Source organism: Paroedura picta, chromosome 8 (genome assembly GCF_049243985.1).
Source record: "Paroedura picta isolate Pp20150507F chromosome 8, Ppicta_v3.0, whole genome shotgun sequence".
NCBI lineage: Eukaryota > Metazoa > Chordata > Lepidosauria > Squamata > Gekkonidae > Paroedura > Paroedura picta.
This window is the reverse complement of record NC_135376.1, coordinates 53,444,053-53,460,438: the sequence shown is the minus strand read 5'-3', so window position 1 is coordinate 53,460,438 and position 16,386 is coordinate 53,444,053. Positions and strand designations below refer to the sequence as shown.

Here is a 16,386-nt window from a genome sequence, read left to right as displayed (position 1 = left end):
GAAGAGCTGCACTCAGCTGCAGGGTGACTTGTAGCTACAGGGTGTATATGTGAAAAATTTCTGTGATCATGTGAAAATCAACCATGTCCAAAAAGGAAGCATCAAGCACTGTAGACCTACCTGATCAAGAATTCTGCCCATTCTGTCAAACAAAACTTTCAGGAAATGTCCTTCAAAGAATGAAGCTTCTAAATTGCACTTTTCCAAAGGTTTAGGAAAGCCTGGCCATTCCCATCGTAAGCATATGGCACAATAATCCCGGAACTAGAAAAGCAAAAAATTAATCAACAGCTCATTAATTAAGCCAATTTTAACAGGCAGTTATTATAGTAAACAATGGCAATTACTTGCTTTTGTCTGTTAGGCATGATAAGCAATCAATCATTCTCAAGAACACATACTGGAGTTGGGGGTTTTCTCCCTAAACACCTTTTTATTGAAAAAAGATTTTCAGGGCTTGATCTTTCATGGGCTGTGCCTTCCACAACTAGACACCTTAACTTTAAAACAAAAAAAGCACTTTAGAATTTTTCATATTTTCCCTAAATGAGGAAAAAAACCTCCCATCCACACAACTATGTATAGAAGGAACAAAAATGCATAATTTACTATTTTCACATATGTTCATTGCACACCACCTTCCAGTAACACATGAAGCGGAAAACCATACATATTATTATTATTATTATTATTATTATTATTATTATTATTATTATTATTATTATTATTATTATTATTATTATTAATTGGATTTATATCCCACCACTCCCCGTAGGCTCGTGGCGGGTCACAGTAGTCCTATCCCCATTAAAATACCCATTAAAAGACTTTAAAACAATCCCAACATGGCGGAACTTATTATTCCCATCCCTGCTATCAGAGCGGCAGGGAGGGTGGGGAGGAGATGCTAGGTCTGGGGGGGGGGAATGTTGGCACTCATTCGCTGACCCCGGCCTCAACCAAAAACATTGTTTTCTGACACAAAGGTTAACATCCATGTTTAAACAAACCTCAGCCTGCATGAAGTAGCTTTTCTTTAAATTGCGTATATAACCATATCCCTCTCATCATCTACACAGATGCAAATGGCATCAACAAACAACTCCCTGTCTCCCTTCCCAACAGAAAAAGATTAAAGACATTTTTACATTTTTAACCAGCTTTTCCTGGAAGGTGTTTAGGTGCGTGCCCCTCATCATATCCTAACAACAGCTGAAAGAGAGTAAATACTTGCAGTACTCATTTGCTTCAAGGCTAAATAGAGTTTCAAACCCAGATCATCCTAGTCAAATCAAATCCTTGACTCTGTAGCCACTTCACCTAAAATTGTTTTTGGCATTGAGTAGATTCACATCCACCCAAACTTTTCAATATACATGATTCTCAGAGGCTGCCATCCTTCACTACAGTGAGAAGGCATTAGTCCATTTGGTACAAGCTTATACAACTGAGTAACTAGTATGATAGAGCCATTGGATTCATTTGCAGTCATAAGATTGGACAGTGAATGTAGTGTACTAAAAGAGCCAGTGTGTAGCTAAGCACTATTCTATTCTGGTGGTACCCCTCTTTCTTCCTTCTTTCAAGGTAACCACCCCCAGAAGACTGACTGCTATTTTTCTGCTTTCAGATTTAGAGTTGCATAGATATTTTTGTGGCTCTTCCTTCTCTCCACTCTCTTCAGATTTAGGAAGGCTGGAGAGACAGAAAATGAACAAAACTCATAAAATGAAGGACATCTTTTCTACTTAACTGAATACACTATTGTGTTTGTTACTGAGAGCATAACATTTTGAACATGAGCATTCCGTGCATCTGTGTAATGCTTCTCTGGTTCCCCCAACCACTTCTCGTTCCACTGCATATGCTCAGAGCGACTTAGCATCAAATGACTCACAGGGCTGCAGTCAAGTGCAGTTTGTCCTCAGACCACAGAAACTGGACGTTTTTAAAAAATAAGCAAGTGCTGATGTTACAAAATAAGAACATTAAAGTTCTTTTTCTTTCATGATAGTTATGCACTTAAAAACCGCCCGAGGCTGCCCATTACTTGTACTGAATCTTTAGAGCAATGGCTTCAAAAATAACTCACATAGCATTTCCTCAGTGACTTGCCTCCAACAAAGGCATTGTCAGGAATGGACAATGCAGATAAATCTAAGAACCACTGTGCAGTGCAGTGGATTCTTAGGATTATACTATTTCCATTATAGCCCCTATAGCCTCTTCTAAACACAGAAAACAGCACAAGTAATTCCATTAGTAGTTTGGTAAGCCAACAGGGTGCAATGTTAGGGTGCTGAATCTGGACTGGGGAAACCAAGATTCACAGTCCCACTCAACTATGAAACTCCTTGAACAACTATGAGCCAATCGCCCTCCCTTAACCCCATCTATTTTACAGAACTGCGCTGAGAGTAAAATGTACACCATCCTGAACTTCTTGGAGAAGAGACAGGATAAAGATGTGACAGAATAGGTTTTGAACTGTATTCTTAGGTTTCCCCATTGCTTAGCAACATATGTTTATGATTTGCATTTATTTATATGCTCTATCTTTCTCTTGCCACGGAAATGACATCAGAAGTCCCTCTAAATCAGATCGCTCACCTCCCTCCAAATATGTGTACATTTCTATAAATACCTTAATTTTACATAATGATCTTTATACCCGTATGCTATCGTGTTAGAGCTCTCAACTTGTATGTGGAGCTAAATGCAGAGCTGTTTTGATTTGTTTCCTAAAACTCAGACCGAATCAGCCCAGACCAATTCTTCTTTGATAAACGAACATAAACAAGCAGACAGCTGGAGCTAAACTTCAATAAACTTTCATGCAAACCAGAGAAATATTGAGCTGGGATGTCTTTGACAGTGATGGAGGGAATGTCTTAGAAAAAGGATGATCTCAATAGCAACTGAATACAACTGAGAAAAGGGAACATTACAGTATCCTTGCCTGGCACTCTTTCTTAAAGGCCACTCCTTCGACCATCAAACATTCAGTTTTTGTCACTTACCTGTCGATGAGCATCTCTGAGGTAGGTATCATAACCTGTGCCCTCCACATGATAAGAAGATTTGGCTTCATCTGGTACTAGGCAGAGGAAACTGAAAAAAGAAGCATCAAACTAGTGAATATCATTTGTTTTTTAATCATCAGAACAATGGGTACGTCAAATATTCTTAAACTCCTGCAGTTATCCATACTGCTGTGCAATGAGGACAAATAAAGAAATCAGCTGAGGCATTTTGGCCAATCTGGCTACTGAGATTTTGCACTGAAAGAAGTGAATGATGCTTTACTGTTGACCCAACACATCTTCAATTGTCAGATTAATCTCACAGCAGAAGCACACACTAAGAGGTGAAACATTTCTGTGAAGTTATTTTACAAGATGATGCCATCTGTCCCTGGAGTCTGTGGTGCATTTCTTTCTACTGTTGTGTCCAATATAGAGAATGTATAATACATTTAGTTTTCTTTTTGTTTGAAACCATTCTTACCATTTTTGTACTTCAAAGTAGTACTGGATTCCAACCACTTGATTATTTCCCTGTTAATGCTCAGTTAGATCTCTCTTTGTTAGTATGTTTGACCTTCCCTGAAGGGCAAGCATATTGTTTATGTGAGGTTCTGGTGTGTGGGTCTTCTAATATGAAGGATCGAGCAACTTAGTTCCTGCACCACCAGTTGTGTACACTACAAGCCTTAGAGTATGAATTCTGAGATCAGTGGCACCATGAACTAGACTGCAACATTACTCCTGCCACCTAATTAAGCATGTGGTCATTTGTGTGCCCTGGACTGTGGTAACCACTTCCAGGGAAGGAAAGCTGTCCCAGGCCTTGGCTGATTGGGGGCAGACCCTCTTGCAGGGCCAGGACAGGCAGGCCTGATTTAGTCATGACAAGTGGGGGGGGGGGGTCCTGAGGAACTTATGGAGACAGGGCATTCCATTTCCTCTGCCTTTCCTTCCTCTGTTCTCCCAACCTCCTCTGCTTACCCACCCACCCCATCTTCAGGCTACCTCCCCATGCCTTTCCTGCCTATCTGCTTGCTGACTCCTCCCCAATACTCATTGCTATGCCTACCCACCCACCTACTTGACACCACTTCCTCCTGTCTTTCCCTCTCCCCCACTACTCCATATTTGCTGCTCTACTGCCCAGCCACACTGTTCTGCCTGGGGAGCTGCAGCAAAAATGTCAGAAGTTGTGTCAGTCCCAGCTGGAAGTTTGCTGAGCCACAGTGGGTCTGGAGATGGCAATGATGGGCATGGGTTGGAAAGGTGGGGCCATGGTGGTGAGGCCAGGAGCTTCCCCAGCCATAGTAAAATTCCGAAAACACCAGCTTTCAAGTTTCTAATCCATATATATATTATATATTATGAAAATCTGTGAGCAGGCAAAATTTGTAAAAGTTTCCAAGGTTATGTGTCTTGCCTGACTACATACCTTTTTCATTACTTTATTCAGGCTACAATCATAGGAATACTTTCCTGGGAATAGATCTCATTAAGTAAAATGGGATTTCCTTGTAAGAAGACCTGCTTTCATTTAATTTGGTCCTAAATCACTTCCATTTTGGTCCTGACACAAGAAAGCTGTAGAAAATCTAGCCATTTTACATGTTTTTAATTCCGAAGGTTTTCTTGTCACCCTTCTTATTTATTCATACTCATTTACATGTGTTAATTATGGAGGTATTTATCTGTGATAATGTCTAATTTAGGTTTCCTATCTGGAAATACTGCATAAATGTAATTGCGCCAACATTTACTCAGGTTAATGAATAAAGGATTTGGGTAAACAGTGTAGATTTATCTGACATGGGAAGGGGGAGAATATGCAGGCAGTGATGTGTATGCACAATATAACTCTTAACCTGCTGTCTAGTTGAGAAGCTTATTCTTCCCGCACAAACAAAATTTCTATCTACAAAATTCAAATGAAACCTGAATTGATTTTTTTTCTCAACCACTGTTGGAAAAGCACCACCACCTAGTGGTATTTGTCTTTTAGGTTTTTTTCTTTTCTCCTTGAACTGTCTGTTTTGCTATTTTAGTTGTGCAATCACACAGTAGTATGCCTTTTCATACAGCCATGATTAAACTCCAAATAAACACATAAATATAGGAACATGTTGTAGGAATATGATGTAGAGTTATGATTATGAATACAGGAAAAATTTTAAGCCTTTGAAGCATCTTAAAGCATCTTTAAGAGCACTATGGGAGGGGCTCTTCGCTCTGTGGGTATGAATTGGCTGGTTATCTCTGGTCCCTGGGAAGCACGGCTGGCCTCGACCAGGGCCAGGGCTTTTTCAGTCCTGGCCTCAACCACATGGAATAAGCCCCTGGAAGAGCTGAGGGCGGTGGCAGAGCTGTCAATGTTCCGCAGGGCTTGTAAGTCGGAGCTCTTCCGCCAGGCATTTGGTTGAGGCCAGGCCAGGGAGATCGGATCCCTCCCTATACAGGCCCCTGTAGACACCAGTAGAGGCAATGCCTTCGGTCAACTGGGCATGGATACCTCTTACAAGGACGACAGTGGATATTGGAGACCAGTGTGCCTTGGCATTATAAACAAAATAGTGTACTGGTTAGTTCAACTCTTACCTATTTACAATCTTATGAACTTCTGTCTTCCCATCACTTTTCAGATGTTCTGGGCTGGCAGGTGGAGAAGCACTCAGCCACTCTTGGTTGGACAGCATAGTATTAGGAGAAAGATCAGTAAATAATGGATCTTCTTCCAGGTCTCTAGAATTCGTTATAAAACAAGGGAAGGAATGCTTTATTCTTAATTTTTCAAACATAGAATAGTATTAACTTTTCTGATGGAAGACATTTAATCTGGGCTCCAAAGAGCTGCTTTAGGCAAGTTCCAGAGCTTGTATTAATTGAGTGAGACTTTTGCCTTTTTGCCAAATCAAAAACTGTTTCAGAAATGAGCCCCAAACATTTCACAATATGGTGCCAGAACAGAAAAACAAAGTTCCTCTCTGGGTTGACAGAGTAGTTACACAATCCTTTGGATCCTTCCCTAATTTCACTGCTTTAAGCATGTTCTACATATTAAAGATAAGCAGACAGTACTACTAATTAATATTAAGACGAATTAGAGTTCATTAAGAAGATTCAGCTGGGTAACATGTTGGTCTGAAGCAGCAAAAACATATTTGAGTCCAGTGGCACCTTTAAGATCAACAAAGTTTTATTTAAGGTATAAGCAGCTTATAAAGGTAAAGGTAAAGGTATCCCCTGTGCAAGCACCGAGTCATGTCTGACCCTTGGGGTGACGCCCTCTAGCGTTTTCATGGCAGACTCAATACGGGGTGGTTTGCCAGTGCCTTCCCCAGTCATTACCGTTTACCCCCCAGCAGGCTGGGTACTCATTTTACCGACCTCGGAAGGATGGAAGGCTGAGTCGACCTTGAGCCGGCTGTTGGGATTGAACTCCCAACCTCATGGGCAGACAGCTTCAGACAGCATATCGCTGCCTTACCACTCTGCGCCACAAGAGGCTCTCTAAGCAGCTTATACCTGAACTCAAAACTTTGCCCTAGAGATCATTAAAAGAAGAGTTGGTTCTTATATGCTGCTTTTCTCTACCCAAAGGAGTCTCAAAGTGGCTTACAGTCACCTTCCCTCTCCCCACAACAGGCACCCTGGGAATAGATGAGGTAGCTTAGGCTGAGAGAGTTTTGACAGAACTGCTCCGTGAGAACAGCTCTAACAGGACTATGACTAGCCCAAGGTCACCCAGGTGGCTGCATGTGGGGGAGCCAGGAATCAAACCCGACTCACCAGATTAGAAGTCAGTGCTCCTAACCACTACACCTAGCTGGCCACAAATTGATCTGCTGATATAAAGCAAGAAAACATACTCTTGTGGGAGCTTATAATCTTCTGATCCATTAGAAAGAAAGTTTATGGAGCAGGATAACATGTAAGATTAGGGAGTTCTTAATGTTTGTCACAGCCAACCCTCAAAATTAAATTTACAGACAGCATGGGCTAAATAAAGACTTGCAGGACTTAGTTGTGTATATCAGTCACAAATGGAAGAAGAAGGTTCAGTAAATAAAATGTATATGTTAAGGTCCTCAAGATGGAAGTCAGAAATAAAGCAATAAGTGCTGCAAACATTAAGGAATTTCTCCACATTATTTCCACCATGCAAGTATCAAGAGACCCAGCCAATGTGATGAACTGACTGAGATTACAGTATACTATTAATGATTGATAGATAACAGTTGTATAGAACCCCCCTCTCCAATCATTCAGGTTCAGTTTCAGTGTTTTATTGTTCAGAAACTACTATATAATGCTGGTTTATGTAAGAATTCTGCATAATCTAAATCAGTAACTATGTCTAGATTCCACACCATTTCAATGTATTACAGTTAAACTCCTTCCAAGATTGATAGGGAGTATTTGTTTCTAAAGTTACAACAGGAAGACACTCCAAATAATGTAGGAATTCAGTGACACACACAAAAAGGGGGGAGGGAGAAGAACGTACACAGCTCCTGCTATCTGGCCATTCTCCACCACATCTTTATCTTCTTGGCAGGGTGGTTTATATTCTGTGTAGTTTCTTTCCTCTAAATTTCTAAGAACCAAGTTATAAAGAATGTGCTCGTCAGGCTTTTGTAAAAGGTGCTCAAACATTCTGAGTGTCATTATGCTGATCTGCAAGAGTAAAAAAAAATGGTATTAAAGACAGTGGACCAAGATCTAGCTTGACTGAGCTCATGCCAACACACTCCACGTACTGAACAAAGCCAGCAGATAAAAGTCTCATCCACTTATATGTATTTCTTTGGCTATGTGTAAGAAAAAGACTTTGATTTGTCAGGCAGTCATTATTTAAAGCTTCAGCAGACCGTGCCATTTTAAGCAAAGTTTAACTGATTTTCTGTAAGATTGCTTAGGGTGGCACCAAAAGTCCAGTCCCTGCCAGAGGTTGCAAGTGTGGAGAAATACAGTCATTTGAGATGATCAGATTAAAAATAAAGCATAGAGCAATACTCTCAAGATCTACACTCTCATCATGACAGAGCATAGGGTTTAATTTCTGTTCTCTTAAATAATTATCATCTATCATTTCTCTAGTACTTTTAATGGGTCAACGTACTATACATTTATTCATGTCAGCAAAAATTATACAAGACCAAGAAACATTGACTTGTTGCAAGAAATCACAGATTAGGGACCCACCAAACTATAGATGGATCCAAGGACAAGGAGGAAGGAGGAGCAGGTAAAGCATGATCTCTTGAATGATGGAAGCTATGATTTTATAATTTTGCCTTTCTCTGTCAGTCTAGTACGTGGAGGCTCTCAATGATTTCCCTACTCCCACTCGCTGACTTTGCCCCTCTTGGCAAATGCTACCATCCACAAAAACGAAACTCAAGGCTTCCAGGAACAAATTCAGAATGAATCACTCTGCCTCAAAGCAGATCTCCAATTCACTAGGGACAGAATGGCCTCGAGGATGGCTCAGTGGAAGCTATAATTAGCTGGCTTGTTATGGCATAAGGCTGTGGCAATAATACACCTACTTACTATAATAAGCTGACTTCACATAGCACTCAGTATGCTGTGACTTATTTTGTTTATGGCTATCAGGTATCTGATGAGGTACCCAAAGTTGCTATGTTTTTTAAAGTTGCTAAGCATCTGAAGGACTTACTTATTAGGATCTAAAGATAGTTGTTTACTGATGTGATGACACTGATGATGGCATTTTGGAAAATGCCACTGTGGATATGTTTCTTACCTCATCTGAAATGTGATCGCAGTGTTCGATTAAACGATATCGCAATGGATGCCTGTTGATGCCCATCAGTGTTTCTGGCTCCCTCTGTTCGCCAAGGATGAAGCCAACCATTTCGTGCACTAAGACATCTGAAGTGACTTGACGAACAATACGATGTAACAGTGCAGTTGATGTGAGTATCCCAATCTCTGAACTAAACACAAAGAAGATATTAGGCGGATGTGGGTGAGTCCCATTTCTTTCTTGTGGAAGAAGATTACTTACGTTTGCATTAGCTGGGGTTCCATGATGCCAACAAAAAAATGGTCTCGTATTGAACTTGCCATGGCAATAGCTGTGGTCTGAAATAAAGAACACGGAGAAGTTGTTTTTCTAAATTCATTTTAGATGGTATGTAAACAGTGATTTAAAAAGGAATCTAAAACCTTCTGAGCTTCCTTGATGAGTTGATCGCAGTAGTCAAACCAGGACAGAAATGAAATCAAGGCTCTTTTCCCTGGGAAAGCAGATGCATCTTCTTTGTGGCTGTATGAATCCAAGCTGCATGGCAGGAAGAAAAACCAGTGAGCATATACACTTGGAGTTTGTTCTCATCAGAAAACAACCACAGGTAATTTGACTACAGTTCAAGATACTGCTTGTGTTTCTGATGCCTTGATGTTTATTGTTTCTGAGCTACCCGAACCTTAATGAATCAGGTGGGTTGCAAATTTCTAAACACATATAATAATTAAAATGGCTCATGGCATAAGATTTAATGCAAATAAAGACAATATTCTTACCCCCAGTTAACTCCTTCCACTGTTTCAATATCTAAGGGATCCATTGACTGAGGGAGGGCTTTGTACAGGGAGGCCAGCCTGTCCGTCAGCAGTTCACATAAGCACGTACTTTGGGTTAAGCATTTGGCAGCGGCTGGCTCAGGCAAACTTACGAGAAGCATGAGGCCTTCACAAGCTTTCACAGCTATTCGGCCATCCTGTCACACATGAGAAGAAGGCAGAAATAACATTTTTCTTGAGGTTCAAAAGGTCAGTGCTTACAGCAGCTATTGACATTTTTTATTTTGTCCGCAAAAGGAAAAAGCAGAATTCAATATGAATACAACCCAAATAAATCAACAAAATGCAGCCTTAGCCATGTCTATCAAATTTCTTTCTATACCCAGTTATATACTCAGTAAATACACCTTGCAGGATACTTTCAGCTCAATCCAAAAATAATGTACATGAAGCATTCGGACCACTGTCAGTCCTGTGTCAATAGTAATACTCATCATCCCCACTGACTCATGGTTAAACTGCAGGTAGCTATTAGGAAGAAGCAAGATTTGTAATTCTGAGGAATAGTGTCAAGGGCACCAATATGGACACCTGTAGTAAAAACACATTCACACACAGTACAAATTATCTCTTTTCAGTAATGAGGGGAATAAAACTTGCTCTAAGCACAGCCTTTACTATTTGCCTTCTACTGGAGAAACAAGAGTTGTTTGCCCTGGCTTGGGTGCTATTAGGAAACAGTTTTTTTTCCTCATGTCCCCACAGTGTTGTGGTGTTTGTGAGCTCCAGAACTGGTTTTCTTGCCTTCCTTGAGATCCTTCCTAAACCTGCATTGTGACAACATCCTGGAAAAGATGACGGCAAAGATAAGGTGTCACCTATATGGATCTTTCTTTTCCCATCCATATCTGCACATTTAACTGGTCCCTGTCCCACAAAACAGACCTTTTCCCCAGTCATTTTCTTTTTTAATCAGCAATTAAAAAGTGTTAGCAATGTTCAATGTCATATCATTTTTAGACATAAACATTAAAATAGTCTATTAGATTCAGCGAGCTCCCAGCTGTCATTTTTTTAAAGTCAGTCCTTTTACTGCAGGGATATACTTTCCCCTGATATTTTGCAATAAATGTTGCCAGAGATTTCCTTAAAAAAAACTGAAGCTGGGAATTTAGAAGGCCATATTAATTGATTGTTTGTTGTGCAGGAAGAGCCCCAAGACTCTCAATCAGCGATGCCTTCTGATTTGAACTTGGACTTTCCATCCCAGGGCCTGCTTTTGATCCAGAGCTATCTCCTCAACCAATCCCTCAAGTCGCTCAGAGCCCTGAACCACCTCAGTCCTATTGCAGTACTCCCTACCCTAACCAGGCATGCCACTTCTGAGTACTGCTAGCCTGCTCCTGTGTGTGAGATAGGGCTATATCTCCATTTCCTTGAACCAGCTCACCATCACTCTTTGCAGGAACAATGTTCATGCTAGACCACTGTTGATTCCACCCTCCCGAAACTCCTGAACCTCAGCCTCAAGCAAGAGGGAAAGCAAAAACACATTGTGTATCTTCTACCAAGACAGGACTTTTTTCAAAAAAAGAAATGTCACTTGGACCGTTTACGCTCTGGAGGTTTCATGCTGAGCTGCAGGCTGGAGTTTTAGTCGTGGCAGGTTGCCCCACCTCTTCCTGCCCCCACACGGGGGAGCATTTAGCCTGGCGCACCTCATCCACCCCGGATGGGAGCTGGGGCAGTGAAGTTCCCAGTGCATAAAAGGTCATAAAGTGATAATCCATGCATTCAAACAGAAACAAATATATCTACTAGGAATATTCAAAATGTATTCTATACATGCACTCCAAATATTAAAATAGAAACTAACAAATTATAGTACATTCAGTGATCTTCAGTTTCCCAACTGAGAATTTCTGTTCAATCAAGAAAAGCCTTCTGTTCTCTATACATTTATCTCTTCAAAATCCAAATGTAAACCCTGCCATGTCTGAAACAGTTGAACATAACTCACTGGGCTTTTGGTGAGGTTGAGTAGAGAATTCACCAAATTATAGTCTCCATGTGGATGAACAGCCAAAGCCTCAGGGGATGAAGGGATGTTTAACTCATCCAGACTCGTGGACAAGTCATCTGCCAGCTGAGGAAGGTTGTTTTCTCTCTCTGCATGATCTGCTCTTGGCGTTTCTTCAAGCTGAAGGGATTGCCCTCTGTCAGTCGTCCCAAAATCCTGGCCTTTTTGTATGTCTTCTGCGATTAAGCAGGTTCTGCTTTTTGAGGCCACTGCTTTTAGTTTGTTCTGAAAAGTGTAAGATCCATACAGAAAATTACAAAGGCGAAAGAAAGAAAGAAAGAAAGAAAGAAAGAAAGAAAGAAAGAAAGAAAGAAAGAAAGAAAGAAAGAAAGAAAGAAAGAAAGAAAGAAAGAAAGAAAGAAAGATACTTGCCCTAAAGGAGAAATATATCAAAAGAAATGCTTCCTAACTAAAGCAGTCACAAATGCAAAGAAAGTTATCTTAATTGAATGAAGAAACAGAAAAAAAATGCAGATGGAGAATTGGTCCCTTGGGGTTGAAAGAACTTATCATAATAGGTGTGCTACAATGTACTGCAGCTTAACTAGCACTGGGGAAATTCAGGATTTTATATTTTACAGGTTGGGGAAATTTTCAATCCAAATTGGGACTTGATATGTATCAGATGACCAACTGCCCATTTAACACTTTATTTATTTTAGATTATTATACCACCCTTGTGATTCTTTAACCTTCTTTCAGCAATCTTTCAATGTTTAGTCCTCATTCACAGATATTATATTGTATTTCATCCATTATCTTGTAGTTATTTGAAATTTATACATAGTAGAATTTTATGATTAAAAATATATTTGTACATGTTCCAGCCAAGAATATACTAAAGGTGCTTCTGGTTTTGGGCTATACAGCAATGATCAAAAAGACTAGCAATAACTCAAAGGCTTGGAAGGCTTCGTCAGCATACATCTTTTAAACCAGCCTCCGTGTCAGTCAATCCAACAGGTCTGGAAATAAATGCCCTTTCCGTACTCCATCAAGTCCAAGAAAGTAAGTGGAAGCTGCTTGATTTGTCCAATCTTCAGTACAAATGTCACATTTACTATATGAAGTCAACCTTTCGACATCAGCAGATGCAACAGAAAATGTGGATTTTCAGGTCAAGACCCCAATCCATCTTATCATTTTGGTTCTGGAAACAGCATTTCCGATTCCAATCTAATCATGTTTCTAGGCAGCATACCTCTAAGAAAAACAAAAGATGTTCTAAGAACCTGGAGTAATTCTCAGCAAATGGATCAAAGGACAAAAAATGTAGCTGTATTCCTCTACCCATAAAAGCTATTACTGTGCACCTGCAATGATAAAATCTTATGAATCTTACTGAAGGCCTCAATTCATCTTCTTGAAGTGGGAAAATTGCACTCTTGCTAATAAACCTTATCCAGGCATCTTCCATGGGGATGGCAACAGGATGGCAATCATTTGTTAAACAAAGCTAGTATAAACACCAGTTATACATATAAATACCGCTGAACGATGCTGTGTGGTCATACAAAAAAAAATTTCCCTCTGGAGGAATGTGCAGTATTCCATGGAGAAAATGAACACAGGGCACTTAGACATAGTTGTCTGTATCTACCCTACACCAGTTTTGGCCACAAGGTGAGAGAAAAGAGCAAATCAACAAACCAAGAATTAGTAAGCCCATGAGCAAGCCCAGAATCACTATACAACATGGCAGTTGTTCTACAATAAATGCACTAAAATATCACACTGTACATTTTTATCTTGCTCTTCCACCACTGAGTTCAAGATTGCATGCATGGTTCACCCTCACACCATTTTATCCTTGCTGCAACTCTGTGAATTAAGTTAGGCTGAGAAGGAGGACTGGCCCAAAGTCATCCATTGAGGTCATGGCCCAGTAGGGATATAAATCCAAATCTCTCCAGCCCTAGTCCAGCTCTCTAACCACAACACACTGGTTCCCCATCTAGTTTCTAAAGGTGGGGCCCTGCCTGTTCCCACTGTGGAGAATAAGTGTTCGCCCCTGATCTTCGACACTAAATGTGTTAGGAGTAACTATCCATATCGGGCTTTCTGCCATCATATCTAAAATACACTTGTGGCAATAGAACACCAGAAATTCACAGTCAGAACACTCAGCAACAGCTGCTCAATTTAAATGTGACACTGGGCTGAGTGTTAACTACTGATGACTAAGTTTCTTCTTCAAACCCAGTATCATGTTTAAACTGGAATTTAGACCTAGAGAGGACTGTGTCAATGACATAAAATATTGCAATAACATTTACTTTCCCCATAAATACTGAAAATGAACCTAGCTTTAGGATGAAAACAAGATTCAGACCATAAGAGCTATGCTTAAAAATGGAATGGACCCTCCAAAAGGATGGCTTTAAGTATTCTTCGACCAGCATCAGGTGCCCTGTATTTCCTAGAGTTAGTCCAATATTAAAAACCACCCCATCCCAATACTGTGGTTGCCAACAGTAATCATCAGTTCACCAAAATTCAGAGTTAGTGGGTTACAAAAGAACAAAACAGAACAGGACAACTGTCAGTTTATGCATTAACTCAGCAAAACACTCCAAGGTCACAGGTCTTTCATGCAGTTCTGAGGCCCACCTGCTCACCTGCCTCCTGGAAGTGTGTAAGACTGGATCTTGAACCACCTAATTAATAGGAAAGTTTAATGAAATAGGCTCTAAGTTTTCCAACTCATTATTACCACCAAGGAACGTCATTGCTAGCCCAGTAAAGATGGCAAAAACAAGCAACAGTTTGCTACATGTAATAGAAAGAGGGGGGAAACAACTAAGTTAAGTGGCCAATGTTATAGTCTTTAAATATTTGTAAAGATTGAACAAGATTTTAAAAAATGAAGTCCCGACATGTTTAAACCCCTCCCTCGCCCCTGCACAACTACAAATAATGATAGCCTACCATAGTTCCCATCATAAGAATAAACCTCATACATATGGACTGCTATTTCAACACAATATTATGTATGCATAAAATTTTTCTAGTATTTTTTGTCTGAATATTATCAATTTTAAAGGTGTAAGCAAGTTGTCATTTCTTGTTTATTTATTTGCACCCTTTCCCTCTCCTGAATGCCAGTGATGTCTACGAGTAGGAGACATGTGTAGGCTGGCTTTACAGAAGCTATGTCTTTATTTGCACCCTTCAAGTAGAATTTTTTCTATTCCTGCTCTTTGCTTTAATTCCTGTAGTCTAAAGAGTGACAGAAGAAGTCACTCTCTCTGTAACATAAAACAAAGAGATGCCAGAGACTGTAGAAAGAAATAATAAATATGTATATCAACTAGATGGCTAAACAATATTCATATTGTACCTTGTAGTACCTGGCATCCCAAAGAAAAAAACAAAAAACTAAGTTCTCAGACCCATTCCTAAATGCAGATCTTCCCACAACATGCCAGTATTTGTTACTTTCCTCTCTTGTAGTGGTAGCTTTCATCAAAGAGTGTCTTATATTAGGGGGGGGGGTGTCCTTTCTAAGTCATGCCAAGAATGCACTGATATGCCTAAATAGCTTGAATGCATCTAACTAATCCACAAAAAGCATAGATGGATGGAACTCTTTTGGTTATGTGCAAGAACAACAAAAATCTTTAACATTGTCCTGATATGCCTAAATCAAGAGAGACTCTAATGGAAAACGACAGATGAAAAATGCCTTCAGTAAATGAATGAATGGGTGCGAGTGTGCATGCACATGCATGTATTTAAAGCAAGCTTTCTCTATCAGAGTTTTGTGAAACCCTGGGGTTTCTTGACTGCCCTGGAAGGGTTTCCCAAATGGCTGGGAGTTAATTAATTTTATATTTTTTTTTACCTTTGTTAAACATAGCAGTTGAAATATTTTGGGCCATTCATGGTGCCATTTGGACACTACTGGTAAGGAAATGCTTCCATATGATAGCATATTTGAAAATAGCTTACCCAATGATAGCTCCTGATGGTGCAGTGAACTTTCATGCCAGTGCTGTATATTTCTGCTGCTGACTGGTATGTAAGGAGCTACACAGCTGGGGACAGCTACTCTGTAAGCCAGGCTTTCTCAACGAGGGTTTCGTGAAACCCTGGCGGTTCTTGATGGCCGTGGAAGGGTTTTCCAAATGGGTGAAGTTAATTTATTTGAATAGATTCTGAACATTTGTTAACGATTTATCAGTTGATATGGCCATATATGGTTATACTGACCTGCCCCTCCTCCCCCCCCACTTCCAAAATGGTCAATGATGGGCCTGGAGGGGATGGGAAAGGGAGGGGCCCTGGATAGGCATGTAAACAAAGAGGTTAACAGAGGTGGGTTGCCATTTCCTTTCTCTGCACAGCAACTCTGGAGTTCCTTGGCGGTCTCTCATCCAAATACCAACAAGGGTCATTGCTACTTAGCTTCCAAAATCTGACCAGATCAGGCTAGGGCCAACAAGTCGGGGAAGTAAATAAATACATGTTTACTTCTGTGTGGGATGTAGCTTTTAAAAGCTCCTTTTCAAAGCAGCAGATATTATACCATTCTGAGAATGCCTCTTCTGTACCATAATTACAGTTAATGAGCTATGCAATCCACCAACCTCAAGGAAGAAATTAACCAAGTATGGATCCTGTTTCAGCTTTGCACACACTATGCAGAGAAACTGTATTTCTTCGTTTTCTGTAGGTGCAGCTAAAACTTCACCGCAAAGTCTGATTAATTTCTGTCAAAGGGAACAACAAATA

General features: G+C 40.2%; 1 protein-coding gene across 2 annotated transcripts in view; it reads right to left on the bottom strand.

The window, feature by feature from the left end:
• FHIP2A (FHF complex subunit HOOK interacting protein 2A) overlaps positions 1–16,386 on the bottom strand; it is a 39,781-nt gene that overhangs the window by 11,764 nt on the left and 11,631 nt on the right. Inside the window, exons 5-15 of one of the 2 annotated variants that reach the window (XM_077349867.1) lie at positions 16,242–16,364; positions 14,271–14,309; positions 11,593–11,877; positions 9,573–9,769; positions 9,216–9,330; positions 9,055–9,131; positions 8,791–8,983; positions 7,528–7,697; positions 5,619–5,762; positions 3,021–3,111; positions 121–264 (exon numbers count right to left, since the gene is read on the bottom strand). In XM_077349867.1, coding sequence (XP_077205982.1) covers positions 121–264; positions 3,021–3,111; positions 5,619–5,762; positions 7,528–7,697; positions 8,791–8,983; positions 9,055–9,131; positions 9,216–9,330; positions 9,573–9,769; positions 11,593–11,877; positions 14,271–14,309; positions 16,242–16,364 — 1,578 coding nt within the window. The remainder of the gene's footprint in view (positions 1–120; positions 265–3,020; positions 3,112–5,618; positions 5,763–7,527; positions 7,698–8,790; positions 8,984–9,054; positions 9,132–9,215; positions 9,331–9,572; positions 9,770–11,592; positions 11,878–14,270; positions 14,310–16,241; positions 16,365–16,386) is intronic. The other variant, XM_077349866.1, reaches the window with a different exon arrangement.